Source organism: Sphaeramia orbicularis, chromosome 4, assembly GCF_902148855.1.
Source record: "Sphaeramia orbicularis chromosome 4, fSphaOr1.1, whole genome shotgun sequence".
Taxonomy (NCBI): Eukaryota; Metazoa; Chordata; class Actinopteri; order Kurtiformes; family Apogonidae; genus Sphaeramia; species Sphaeramia orbicularis.
The window spans coordinates 31915077-31927696 of record NC_043960.1 but is presented as its reverse complement, the minus strand read 5'-3'; the positions used below and the strand labels follow the sequence as shown (position 1 = coordinate 31927696).

The 12620-nt window shown below is 41.5% G+C and overlaps 1 protein-coding gene across 2 annotated transcripts; it reads right to left on the bottom strand.

The window, feature by feature from the left end:
- Positions 1-266: 266 nt before the first annotated feature.
- zbtb11 (zinc finger and BTB domain containing 11) lies at positions 267-12620 on the bottom strand. 2 transcript variants are annotated; one of them, XM_030132001.1, is made up of 10 exons: positions 12102-12620; positions 10319-10557; positions 9981-10212; positions 8320-9344; positions 6534-6824; positions 6040-6454; positions 3361-3478; positions 2533-2691; positions 2274-2449; positions 267-1047 (listed from the first exon to the last, which is right to left on the bottom strand). In XM_030132001.1, exons 1-10 carry the CDS (start codon positions 12409-12411, stop codon positions 488-490), a joined length of 3525 nt encoding a protein of 1174 aa, XP_029987861.1. In that variant the 5' UTR covers positions 12412-12620; the 3' UTR covers positions 267-487. The 2 variants fall into 2 exon arrangements, with proteins under 2 accessions (XP_029987861.1, XP_029987862.1); XM_030132002.1 differs by having other exon boundaries at positions 488-1047; positions 8326-9344.

Genomic DNA, 12620 nt, shown 5'->3' with positions numbered 1-12620 from the left:
ACCAATATTTTGCATAATTTTTCAACATAAACCATTTAACTAATCAACCTCAACAGTGACAATGATCATCAGTTGCAATAGTAGAATCAAATTCATTTGATTTGAATGAATCAAAGTAAATAAATGTCAAACATTTTTTTTCATCCACTCACCCTTTGAGCTGACACCAGGGGGAGTAAAGGAGCAACGTCTGAAGAATCGAATGTTTCTATGAAAGTAACAGAAGAGGCTTAACGAAGAACCAATGAAATACAAGTATCCAGACCAAGTGTTGTTTTAAGTCCTCTCTTTATTTATCCTGAGTGTCAGATTTTATACATTTGTTTTGTTTCTGTATAACTATTTACATGTGACTGTATGTTTTCAAAACAAAAAGAAAAGCACACACAGTTCTGGTCTTAGAGACTCACATTATGTACAAATACAGAAAAATATTGGTCTTTTTACATTGCGTTACATTTTCTACAGACTGCCCTCGTGACCGCTGCTACTCGACCTCCGCCACATGAGCGACCTCCACCTCCATGGTCTGGATCACCTCGGGGGCTTCCTCCAGTTTGGTGCCCGTCAGAGCTTGCTGGGCCAGGACGTAGTTCACGACCTGCATGATGCCCTGGTCCGACAGCGTGGACACGGAGCCGTCGCTCACCCCCTGGACGGCCTGCACCGCCTCCACCGCCTCCACCGCCTGCATGGCCTCCACCGTCTCCTCGGTGATCAGCACCGTCTCGATCTCCTCTGAGGGCGGCTGCTGGGGCGGTCTCAGCTCAGGGGGCAGGTCTGAGGCCAGGATGCTGACGGCGTGCTCCACCTGCGTGCCCTGGTTGTGGAACTGCAGCGTGTCCTTCTCCAGCATGATCTTCCCGGGCAGGTTGTCCACGTGGTACTTGGCCATGTGTTTGCGTAGCGTGCGGGCGTCAATGTGCGCCTCCTGACACATCGGGCACACGTACGGACGCTCCCCCGTGTGGGTTCGCACGTGACGCTTCAGGGATCGGGCGTCGGCCCAGGCCACGCCGCACGTCAGACACTCGAACGGCTTCACTCCTGGAGGAAAGAAGAAGAACCAGCCAAGAAAAATAAGAAGATCACTCACACAGAGTACAGCATTAGGATCACACAGGTGGAAAGGTTTTGTTCACCTCATGCATTTTTGATTTGTTAATTCAATTTTATTTGTAGAGCTCTATATCACAACAAGGTTGCCTCACAGGGCTTTACAGAATTAGTTGGATATAAAAACAAACAACAGTCAAATAAACAGCCGATGAAGGACATTAACAATCACTCATAAGTCACTGAACTCCACTGTTCCATTCTCCAAACCCACATGTTCTCTTCTGCACATGCTCTGTTCCATCCAGGTCAGAACTGGATGTTTCAGTAACATAATCAAACGCATCCAGGACATGACACGTTGAAACTGTCAAAAATATATATATATTTGCATTTGTATGTGTCACACTTTTGGACACACAAAAAGGGGGTTTTCCACAAATATTTCACAACAACATTTGAAATTGTGTAAAATATTAAGGGTGTCCACTGCTGTATAGGCAGAATATTACAGTGACTATATTTTAATCTTAAGAATAGGAATAATAGTAACTGTAGTAATTTTCCACAAATATTTCATGATAATAATTGAGATTATGTAAAATATTAAGGCTGTCCAAAAACTTCTTACCACTGCTAAAATTTGAATTATGATTAAAATTATAGTTACACAAAACTAAGAGGGAAACATCCAACTGTATATAAATGAAATGACTGGACATCTCAGTCTAAAATATAACATGAAATTTTAGTTTTTTAGTTTGTTTTTAGTTTTATAATTAAAAATTAACTATTATATACAGATTAATAAACATTACAAAATACAGTTTTAAAGTGAATATGTTAATAGACATAATAATGGTGTATGTGTTTAACCAAGATGTTGAAAAATATCCAACACAAAGCCTCCCCTGTGCATTCACATGTCGATTAAGTCAGATTAATAATCACTGCTTCTGTTTTCCTTCTAGCATCATTTTCTGAAGCAGATATTCAGTTTATATTCATATTCTAAAGGGAACATTCTACACTTGCTTCCATTTTCATTCATAATAGAGCATAAAGCATAATCAACTGCCTCCACTTTCATTCTTTTAGGGACTGTTGCCGATGGTAACGCTAAGGTTCAGTGAATCACTGCTTTCCTCATGATACCTGAAAACACTAAATGAAGACTAAACTGAAGTGGACGTCAGTGCTGCTGTGAATGTGCGTACCCTGGTGGTTGTTGACATGGCGTCTGTACTCCCTCAGCTGAGTGAACTTCCTCCCACACTGCTCACACTCTCTCTCCAGGTTCTGCTTGACTCGGCCTTTCTTCCCGTGCGTGGCCTTCTTGACGTGTCTCCTGAACAGCGCCTTCTCGAAGAACTCCTTCCCACACACGTTGCACCTGAACCGACACAAATCCACATGATCACCGCGGACCAACGCTTCGGCGCCGCGTCGCCGTGAGCTCAATGTGCGCACACTCACTTGTAAGGCTCGGCCACGCTGTGCGACTTGACGTGGGAGTACCAGTCTTTCTTCCAGCTGTAACACTTCCCACACACCTGACACTGGAACGGCTTCAGGCCCATGTGCTTGTTCATGTGCTGCTGCAGATCTTTGGCTTCGTAGAACCTCTTATCACAGCTGTAGGACAGAAGAGACCAGGACAAGGGTTCGTACACATTTTTCAATGTCAAATTCAACCACTTTTAAGGGTCATTTGCAATTTTTCCAGCACAGCCCCTTACTGCTGGGGTAGAACACATATCTACAGGAATACATATACTCATGATTTTTTTTATCACTTTTTATCACAATGATGTATGTAGTATGATGCTAGAAACATATAAAATTATAATCATAATAGCAAAAAGTTTAGAAGTGAAAGGAGAACACAAAGTTTTACCTAAAATAAGGAAAACCACTTGGCGTCCTTCAGACACTCGCACCGAGACAAAGATGAAGATAAAAATGTACTCGGAGTCGACCTGAGAGCACCCAGTAATTTTCTTTTTTGGCATAAACTTTATTTTTAAACAAGTATCACCTCTGTAAGTAGCTTTGGCTTGACCTCTAACATGGCAGAGTAATTATTAAAGATAAATAAATAAATCACATCACAGAGTTAAAATTTCAAGCACTTAAACTAAAATTCAAGCACTTTTCAGACCTTGAAAATACAACATTGAAATTCAAGCATTTTCAAGGATTTCTGTACAAACCCTACCAGGACAAACAGGCTTTAACTTCAGTTCAGTTGAACTCGTGTCCAAACAGGGACGACTTCAATCAAACAGAAGAGGAAACACTCACTGTGCACAGGGAAACGGGCGGACGTCAGGTTTGGGCTGGTGCTTCTTCAGGTGTTTGCTTAAAGCAGAGGCTCGGTGAAACGTAGCTCCACATGTGTTACAAAGATACTTGGACTCACCTAGATGTTTATTAGAACAAACAGTGGAAATATCAGTCAGTTATCAGTGAGACAGTTAGAGGGTCACTGGGATAAACTACCTCTGGTGCAGTGATTCATGTCATGTACCAATAGAAAACATCCGTTTCATTATTACTTCATCATTATTCAAAGCCACTTGTGCTCAAGAGGGAAATCACGTATATTACAGTATAACTTTATACTGTTTTTATACAAATGTTGTTACACTATAAATGTATTTTCTGTCTCTAAAAGCCCTACCAAGAACAGGAGTTGTAAATTAGCTAGATGGTTTATCCAGGTGCTTGCTCTTTATCCAAATAAACATTCCAGACTTTTTACAAAACTGCTATTTTTTCCCCAGACCTTGACTCTATGTACTTTTATGCTTCATGCCTACTTTTTTGGTTGCGTTTGTACCTGTTGTGTATAGTAGAAAAGTTCATTTTGATAACTGTATGAATGAATGAATGCATGCATAATTCACAGTAAATTATGTTTTACTGACAGAAACGCTTTCAAAACATGAAAATCACAAAAGTGCATGGATATCACACAAAAAAGTTTCACTAGGATCATTCCAGTACCAATCGGTGAGTGAAGTCATATCCAGTTTTTTTTTTTTTTATACACGTTCCTCATGTATTTCTGATCTTACAAGATTATGTGCCATTGAGCATACTCTAAAGTTTGAATATGAGAGAAACGCTTTCCATTCTTTATCCTCACTAGGGTCACGGGAGTCGCTGGAGCCTATCACAGCTACTTATGGGCGAAGGTGGGGTACACCTTGTTCAAGTCGCCAGTTCATCGCAGGGCTGACATATAGAGACAACCAAGCTCTGTTACATTCACACCTATGGGCAATTCAGATTCACCAGTTAACCTATCTGTGCATGTCTTTGGGTGGTGGGAGGAAGCCGGAGTACCTGGAGAGAACCCACACAGACACGGAAAGAACATGCAAACTCCACACAGAAAGGTCCCTGGTCTGGAAAGGTCTGGAAAACAGCCTTTCAAAATACTACTTAAGACTTTCAAGACCTGCGCAGGCACCCTGTTTATACTCTGTGTAGAACATCAGATGAGCTGTATGTCAACTATGTTTCATTGCAATGTCCCAGATAAATAAATGAATATATAAAAAAATAAATAGGAACACAACACAACAGGCAGGTCCAGGATGGGGATCATAGTCAGAACCTTCTTGTTCTGAGATGATAGTGTTCACCACATGCAACCAGTCACCAACCCAGACCTAAACTGACCCAACAAAGGACAACACTGCAAATTTGTACATATCGTAATTTCTGTCTGCTCTGCTATTTGTGCAGATAAGATGCATGATGTTTGATTTCCTGGTCAGGATTTGGTGCAGCGCTTTAGTGCATGTGCAGAACACCTGGTCCAGTTCCAGTCCGACTGGTTCATTTCCATGCAGGATTAGATCCACTTTCACATTATCTGGGTGCGTTGGTCCAACAACTGGAACTTTGATTTGAGTCGAGCCAATATGTTAATATGCATTTTTAAAGTCCTTTTAAATTCTAGTCAGGCAAACGCAATAATTCAGTTTTTTAAGTGTCATGTGAATGTACTGACAGACTGAATGTGACACAGAAACAAGGTCATTCTGAAACACTCATTTTTTACCTGAAAGAGGAGCCAGAAGTCATTAAACATGTAGTCAGTGGTTTCATTCACATTGTAACTGTCAGAGAGACAACACAACGAAGATCCTAAAAGCTAATGTGTTGAAAACATCACATGATGGGCGTAAGATATGGATGCCACTAAGGCATTATGGGTCAAAGCCAAAACAGATATAGTCAGAAACACCACAACTCCAAGATGATGTTAGTTCTGCACATGACACAAAATGGTAAATGTTTATTGTTTGTGCTGGATTTAATATTTGTGTGCGTACTTGGACACTGATTTGCTGTGGATTTCTGGCATTTTATCTGACATTTATTGGATGCATCTCCTGCTATACTAGCATGCTGGGACATGTCTATTTCCTGGAATCAGCATAATACACTGAAAGATTCAATCCTAACCTTTTTCTTCTGTTCTCACGTTTGCTTTCAAAGTTCAACTGGACTGGTTTTTACCTTCGGCCCTCGCCGCAGAGTATCGACATCAGTTTGTCGTTCGTAAGTGCAAAAACTTTGGCGTGGACTGAAGGCTGAAGGTTTTCAAGTGCGGGCATGTTTGTTCTTCTTGTTCGTGAAAATGTTTAGTCTCTCATTCAAGAGACTTAATCGGATGTGAATTATGTATTTCTAACTCGTTCTCATTGTCTACATTGGTGTCGAATAAATGTTAGACGTCAGTATGCAGTGCTTTGTCTGGTCTATTAGACCAGTGGAGCCTCAGATGTTTTAAATACCTGCTAAACCCCTGACATTACAGAGCAGGTTTACCTCAGTAACCTCTGATACTACTGTCTGTATGTGGAGAGTCTGAAGTGACATAGTATCTAAGTATTTTTATAATGACTCAGTCCATTCACCTCTAACGCCCAGTCAGAAACATGTCAAACTACTTTGTGTACTGACCTGTGTGAAGGCTCGTGTGCTCCTCCATGCTCCTCTTGCTCACAAAGGTCTTCTTGCAGTATTCACATTGGAACTGCTTTGTGACGTCGTGCAGCGCTCGGTGCATCTTCAGACTGTGTTTATGTGCAAACGTTTTGCCACAGACTTTGCAGGAGTGTGGTCGGACGCCGGTGTGGTTCAGCATGTGAATACGTAGGGAGTAGAGCTTTGGTAAAGTCTTGCCGCATATGTCGCACACAAATTCTCTTTTGGTGAGTGGTGACAGAGTCTTTTCGTCCATATCGCTGTCCCCTTTACTGTCAGCGCTCTGGTCCGATGAAGGTTTGGCGAGGGGGGCGCGTTGGCTGCTCTGCTGTTTGTGTCGGGCCAGATGGGCGCGCAGAGAGGCGGCGTACTGAAACTCTTTACTACACAGCTACAGAAAGAACATGACACAGGTCAGAATGTGACAATATGAGTTTAGATGTGAGACAGAGACTCACACATACACTTACATGGCATTTGTATCCACGAGCCTTCTCATGTTTCAACGTGTGCATGATGAGAGAGTAACGCCTCGGGAAGGACATGCCGCACTCAGAGCAGGTGTGCTCTCCATCCACAGCAGTCCGCTCTGCTTTGGGACCAGATTCAGGTCCTGCTACAGTGGTCCCAGCCTCCTCTGGACCGGGTTCTCCAACTATCACAGTCTCCATTATGATGGCCTCTGGATCGGCCACAGACTCAGATATAGACGATCCTTCTCCAGGATTCTCCATAAGCTGCTTTGGTGGTCGGCCCCTCTTCTAAAACATCAAGAAGAAAAACAGTACATTAACATTCAGCAGCTGACCACTTTCACATCCAGCAATCTGAATCCTACTGGACAGAGATAAGAACAGATGAAAGATCATGGCAGGGTTTTGTGATTTGGCACTAGATAGTTACATACCCACCACATTTAATGGTCAGAATAAACTCCACCTTCAAGTTATACTTGTAGTAAGAAACTAAGAAATGGCATCAACAAGACAGAGAACAGTGGTTATAAAGGAAGTGTACGATGCGGAGAAAATGACTCACAAAATTAGCATGTACTGACATGACTCAGTATTGTCCAACTGTCGGGGAAAATGAAATGCCACATTGAGTGAGTAAATCCAGAAACAACCAATTACAAAAAGAATTAAACAACTGAAAAAGTTAGCAGAGCCACGCAATACTTTGCCCCACATATGAACTTTCAATCTGACCACACTTTATGTGCCAAATGGGGTAAAAAGTGTTCAATAACTGGTTGAACAAATTTTCTATGTTCAAATTTTCAAAAAATTTATAAAAAAAAATCTAAAAATTAAAATTCTGCCATTTAAGCAGAGTATGATTTTCATCACAATTTTTTTTTTCAAATTTGTAAAACCCCAGTAATAGCCTAATTATCACTAATCCATTAGTCTTTTCGTCCTCATGCACCTGAATCACTTTCCTCACGGTGAACAACTTCAAAGATGACTCCATCACAAACACAGTGGACTTGTTTACATAACAAACCAAAACGTCACTTGGGCCTTTTCAGAAATTTTGTCACAAAGTGCATTTTGGGAATGGGAACTCCACGCAACAGCGATTTCTCTGTCTCTTCATGAGTGCTGAACCCAAATGTGGCCTTTACCTCCATCCACCGACTGTACTCCTTCTTTAAAACAACGCTGGTGGACTGTATACTTTTACATTGTAGTGATTTGGCTCATTTTCTTGCAGAAGCTGTGAGAAACCGCTTTCGCTTCCCTCAGTGCACTTCATGACAAAATTTCCAAAAAAGCGAGCAACATTTTGGTTTGTTATGTAAACAAGCGGACTGTGTTTATGATGGAGTCATCTTCGAAGCTGTTCACCGTGAGGGAAGTGATTCAGGTGCATAAGCACAGAAAGACCAATGGATTAGTGATAATCACTGGGGTTTTACAAATCTGAAAAAAAATTGTGATGAAAGTCATACGCTGCTTTAAACTCACCTTTCCTAGTGGTAAAGAACGTGTGTCAAATTTTAAAAGAAGCAGGTAAATAGTCTGAGAAATCAGTGGGACAAAAATCTCGGACAGACAGAAAGATGAACAGAATGCCTGGTACATAAATATAAACATCTATGTGATGTTCTGATTTTATGGCTCTCTCTAAAGTTAAACTCTGGTAACACACAAACTCTGTTTGACTACAAAACAAACCACAGAATCATTTGCTATGCATTTAGAAAACACATTCAGTGAAGAAAAATTAACTTATATCAAAAGCCTGACGTACATGTACCTTGGGGGTGATCGCCCGTGGAGGGATCAAGCCTTTCTTCGCCTCCTCTTCGTCTTCCAGCCCCATGTGCAGGCGAGCATAACCTCCTTCAGCGATGGAGCGCTGCCGCAGTCGTCTTTTAGAGGGATCATCTGATGTCATTTCCAGGCTGTCCACATGGCCTTCATCTACAGAGGGGTCTTCCTCCAATGGCATGAACTCCTCCACCACCTCCTTCTTCACCTTGGCCGGACGCCCTCTTTTCCGTTTCTGGGGTGTGGGTGTGGACTGGGCGGCTGCTGACTCTTCCTTCTGTCGCTGTGCATTGTCATCCTCACTGGACGCTGCTACATTAGAGTCCCCTTTGACGACCTCTGGAGGACTCACTTTGTCCGGATCCACACTGATCACAAAGGCCTCGGTGACCTCAGTGACCTGCGGCTGCTCCATTGCCAGGCAGGCCGACACCACAGCGAGGGACTCGCTGGCCCCGGCCTGTCCACTGTGGGTGACCACCGTCATGGTCTCCTCCTCCAGTCCTTCTGTACTGCGTGAGATCAGAGTCACTGTCTCTCCTGGTTCAGTCTGACCGCCGTGAGTGATCAGTGTCACAGTTTCACTTGGTCGGGCCTCTTCAACCTGTCCACCATCCTCCACGGTCTGGGCAACGACAGCCATTGGCTGCTCCATGTCCGGAGGCGACACAAATGCCAGCTGTTCACCAGTCACAGCCACGGCGCCCTGTGTGACCACCGCTCTGCCGTCGCTCTCTATAGTCACCATGTACGTACCAGAGTCCTCTTTTGAGCCGTCCTGAACAACCGGTTGGCTCGACACCACTGTGTGCACGTCTCCCCTTTGGTACACCGTCAGCTTCTGCTCCTCCACCTGTTTATGCACAGACTCACAGAGGTGAAGGACCTCTGTCATCAGCAGATGCCGGGCCAGGTTGGCGATATCAGCCATTATACAGAAATTAAAGGTAAGCCTGGAGGTGTACGCAAAATCCAGCAGCGGCATGAAGCTGGCTTTGGTAAAACCTAGACGGAGACAATGATAATGAAAATAATGAATAAACATTATTCATTTTATCCTTTTAAACCAAAACACAAAGGGGCACAATATAAAATACCATTAAATACTATATATTTGCAAAGAAGAGTAATAAAACTAACAAAAGTGAAAAAATAAATAAATATATATACACACACACACACACACACATATATATATATACAGAACACAAAAAGAGAATATAAATAACTAAACTAAAAGTATAATAAGTTATTTTAATTATTTAAACATCATGAATATTATATACATGTTGAAATGAACTGGAACCAGAGGTGCAAAAAATATTGATATATGAAATAAATCAATATTTTTTCTTGCATTATTTCACATTGTATGGATACAGACAGAAAATCTGCATGGGGACAAAATAAACAATGAAGAGTGAATGTGTTTCATCAGACATGAAATGACTATTATCTGGATGTAACCTTTCATCCCTGCAGGCAAAAGGAAATGAGAGTGTGCAGAAACTGTTGAATATTTTGGAGAGCAATTATTTGACATTTCTGATTTGTAATGAAAAGTATTGAAAAGAACAGCCCACATTCACTGTAAAAAAAACTGATCAACTCTTCAATTCAACACTGGAAGTAAAGGCTCACCAGAGAGGTCGACCACAGCCTCATGTGTGGACACGGCGCCTTTCTCAAAGAACAGCTCCTTGAAGTATTCACTGCATGCCGCCAGAACAGCTTTATGTGCACGGTACTCCTCTCCTTCGATCAGCAGCGTGATGTCACAGAACTGATTACTGAGACGCTGCTGGTTCAGTTTGTCCAAAATGGTTTGGCTGTGTTTGGGCAGGAACTGATTCACCTCTCCTTTGCTGTCCACCTTTAATAAAGACAAACAACAAACACCAACAAAGACCACATTAAAAACAAACAAGCAAGCAAACAAATACATTAAACCACATGTACGACCAGTCTCTCACACTTACAAAGACAACCTCGTGCTTGGCTGCTGTTTTGGCAAATTTTGATCTGGAGAATGCATCACTGAAGAATAAACCATCGTCTCCCTCTTCCTCCTCTTCCTCATAATCGTCATCATTCATGTTAGCAGTCCTGCGTCTCCCTGGTCGGCCCAACAGTCGAGATCCAGAACCGTCATCAGAACCCCGCCTGCTCTGACACGGTCCACACTCTCTGATGTGGTCTTTGACATGCTTCAGGATACCTACGGGAAAAACACACACAAGCAACAATACTGTAAACATCAAATGTGATAACCATATGAGCTACACAACAAGTCATTGTTCTGTCAGTATTCATATCAATTTATCACCTGTAGATGTCTTATACATTCATATTAGGGAACACTGTAACATTATAAAATGTAAGTGACTTTAAGACTCAAAAAAAAAGGAAAAACTGATATTTATAGTCGTTCTATGTGACATTTCAGATACAGTCACTGTTCTTTAACCAATGACACGATAGTTAATGTTCCTTTTTATTACTTAAGAATAATTGGTACTCATTGATCATACTAACCTGATCAACACTATATGGACAAAAAACACACATCTCACCTACAGCTTACAGGACTTCGTGATGAAATATTGAAGCAAATTAACACAAATGTTAACAAATGTCAAATGAATCTGTCTTTTACTGGAGAGGCTTTTTTTTTTCTTACTGGATGAGAGATAAAGAACCTAGACAGTTAATAATGGTTTACGATGATTTCTTATGGTCAGAACATGCCAAAATAATTCAGAAACTTTGAGCCAGGATATTAAAAACAATTACAGTAATAAAAAGTAACGACTAAGTAAAATTTGGTAAAAACAAACTCAGAGGCCTTTTGTAAACATACATGACAGAAAACACGAAATGAAAACTAACCATGTCCCAATAACTTTGTCTGTATATTCTTCAATAAAAGTTTTTTCCCCCAATGTCAGTGAGTAATGTAAAAATGTACAGCTTGCATGTTGTTAAACAGATACTGTAATAACTGCCAAATGTCACACATAGCTATAAAGTATTGATCTAATACAATCAAATCTTTGAACCCTGATGGCACCAGAAAACACTGTAAGGACATATCATGTACACTAAAGCACTACTGAATTATCCCAAATATTTATGTCTTTCCCATCCTTTATGAACATTCTAAGGGTTTTGGTTGGAAAATGCTTTTGATACACATGTAGGCTAAATTATTACATTCACCTCAAAGATGTGACATATACCAATATAAAGATGAAAAACATATTAATAACATATTAGAATGATTATACTGAACTCACATTTGGGTTTATTTAAGTCTGCTCAACTGTTATTTTTTGTTTAAAGTTATTAAATGGTACTGTTTGGTGATATGTATATATGCATCTTTTTTAGAACATAGAACATACGATAACAATGTATGTAGTGTTACTTTATAAATGTAGAAGTAAAATGTGAGCAGGCTGAATTAAAGTCCGGGGCAACAAATAGTTCAGTCTGGACAGGAAGAGACAGAATAAGTTGAGTCAGTTCCAAATACTAGTACATTTCTATACTGAGGGGATGATCATCAATAATAACCTGCGTAAGCCAACAGGATGAACATGTGTCAGCTGAACACTAGATGGAGACAGAGAGCAGCTGGGACTGGTGGCGCACATTAGCATTTATGACAGACTTGTATTTACATGGGTTATTCAGGGTTATTTAACCGCCAGTGTCGTGACTGTGACTGTTGCAGCTGTGACTGTTTTTCCAGAGTCATACCTCTCCACCAGTACTTCTGTGAGATGGTCTCCCAGGTGAGTTGCTGGTTCAGGTGCTCCCCTCCTTCGGTAATGTGCGCCTGGTTGATAAGTTCCTTCCTGCGGCCGTCCTGCAGGATCACCTCCAGCTCAGTAAAATCATTCAGACCCTTCAGGCGACGCTGATAAAACAAAGTCCCGTTCCGCACAACATAACAAATAGCTGCTTTGCGTATTTTTCTCTTGGTGTTGCCGGGCGTCCCCGGCGCATATGGCTCCCTTTCATCAGTCAGATAACGTATGATGGCCAAGTAGCTTTCTTCACACGACATGTCTCAGCTGAACCGCGGTTCTCACGCCAATTTTCAGAGGAGGGCCCTCTTCGGACTCGTATAATTGAGACAGAAATTTTATGCGTCGTATAAATAGAGGGTAACATAAAACAGAAAAATCACAACAACATTTCAATTTGTTTTCTAGGGTGGAACTGCAGTTCGTTACCGTCAGGGTAGACTTGCCCGAACAGACAAAATGGCTGCTG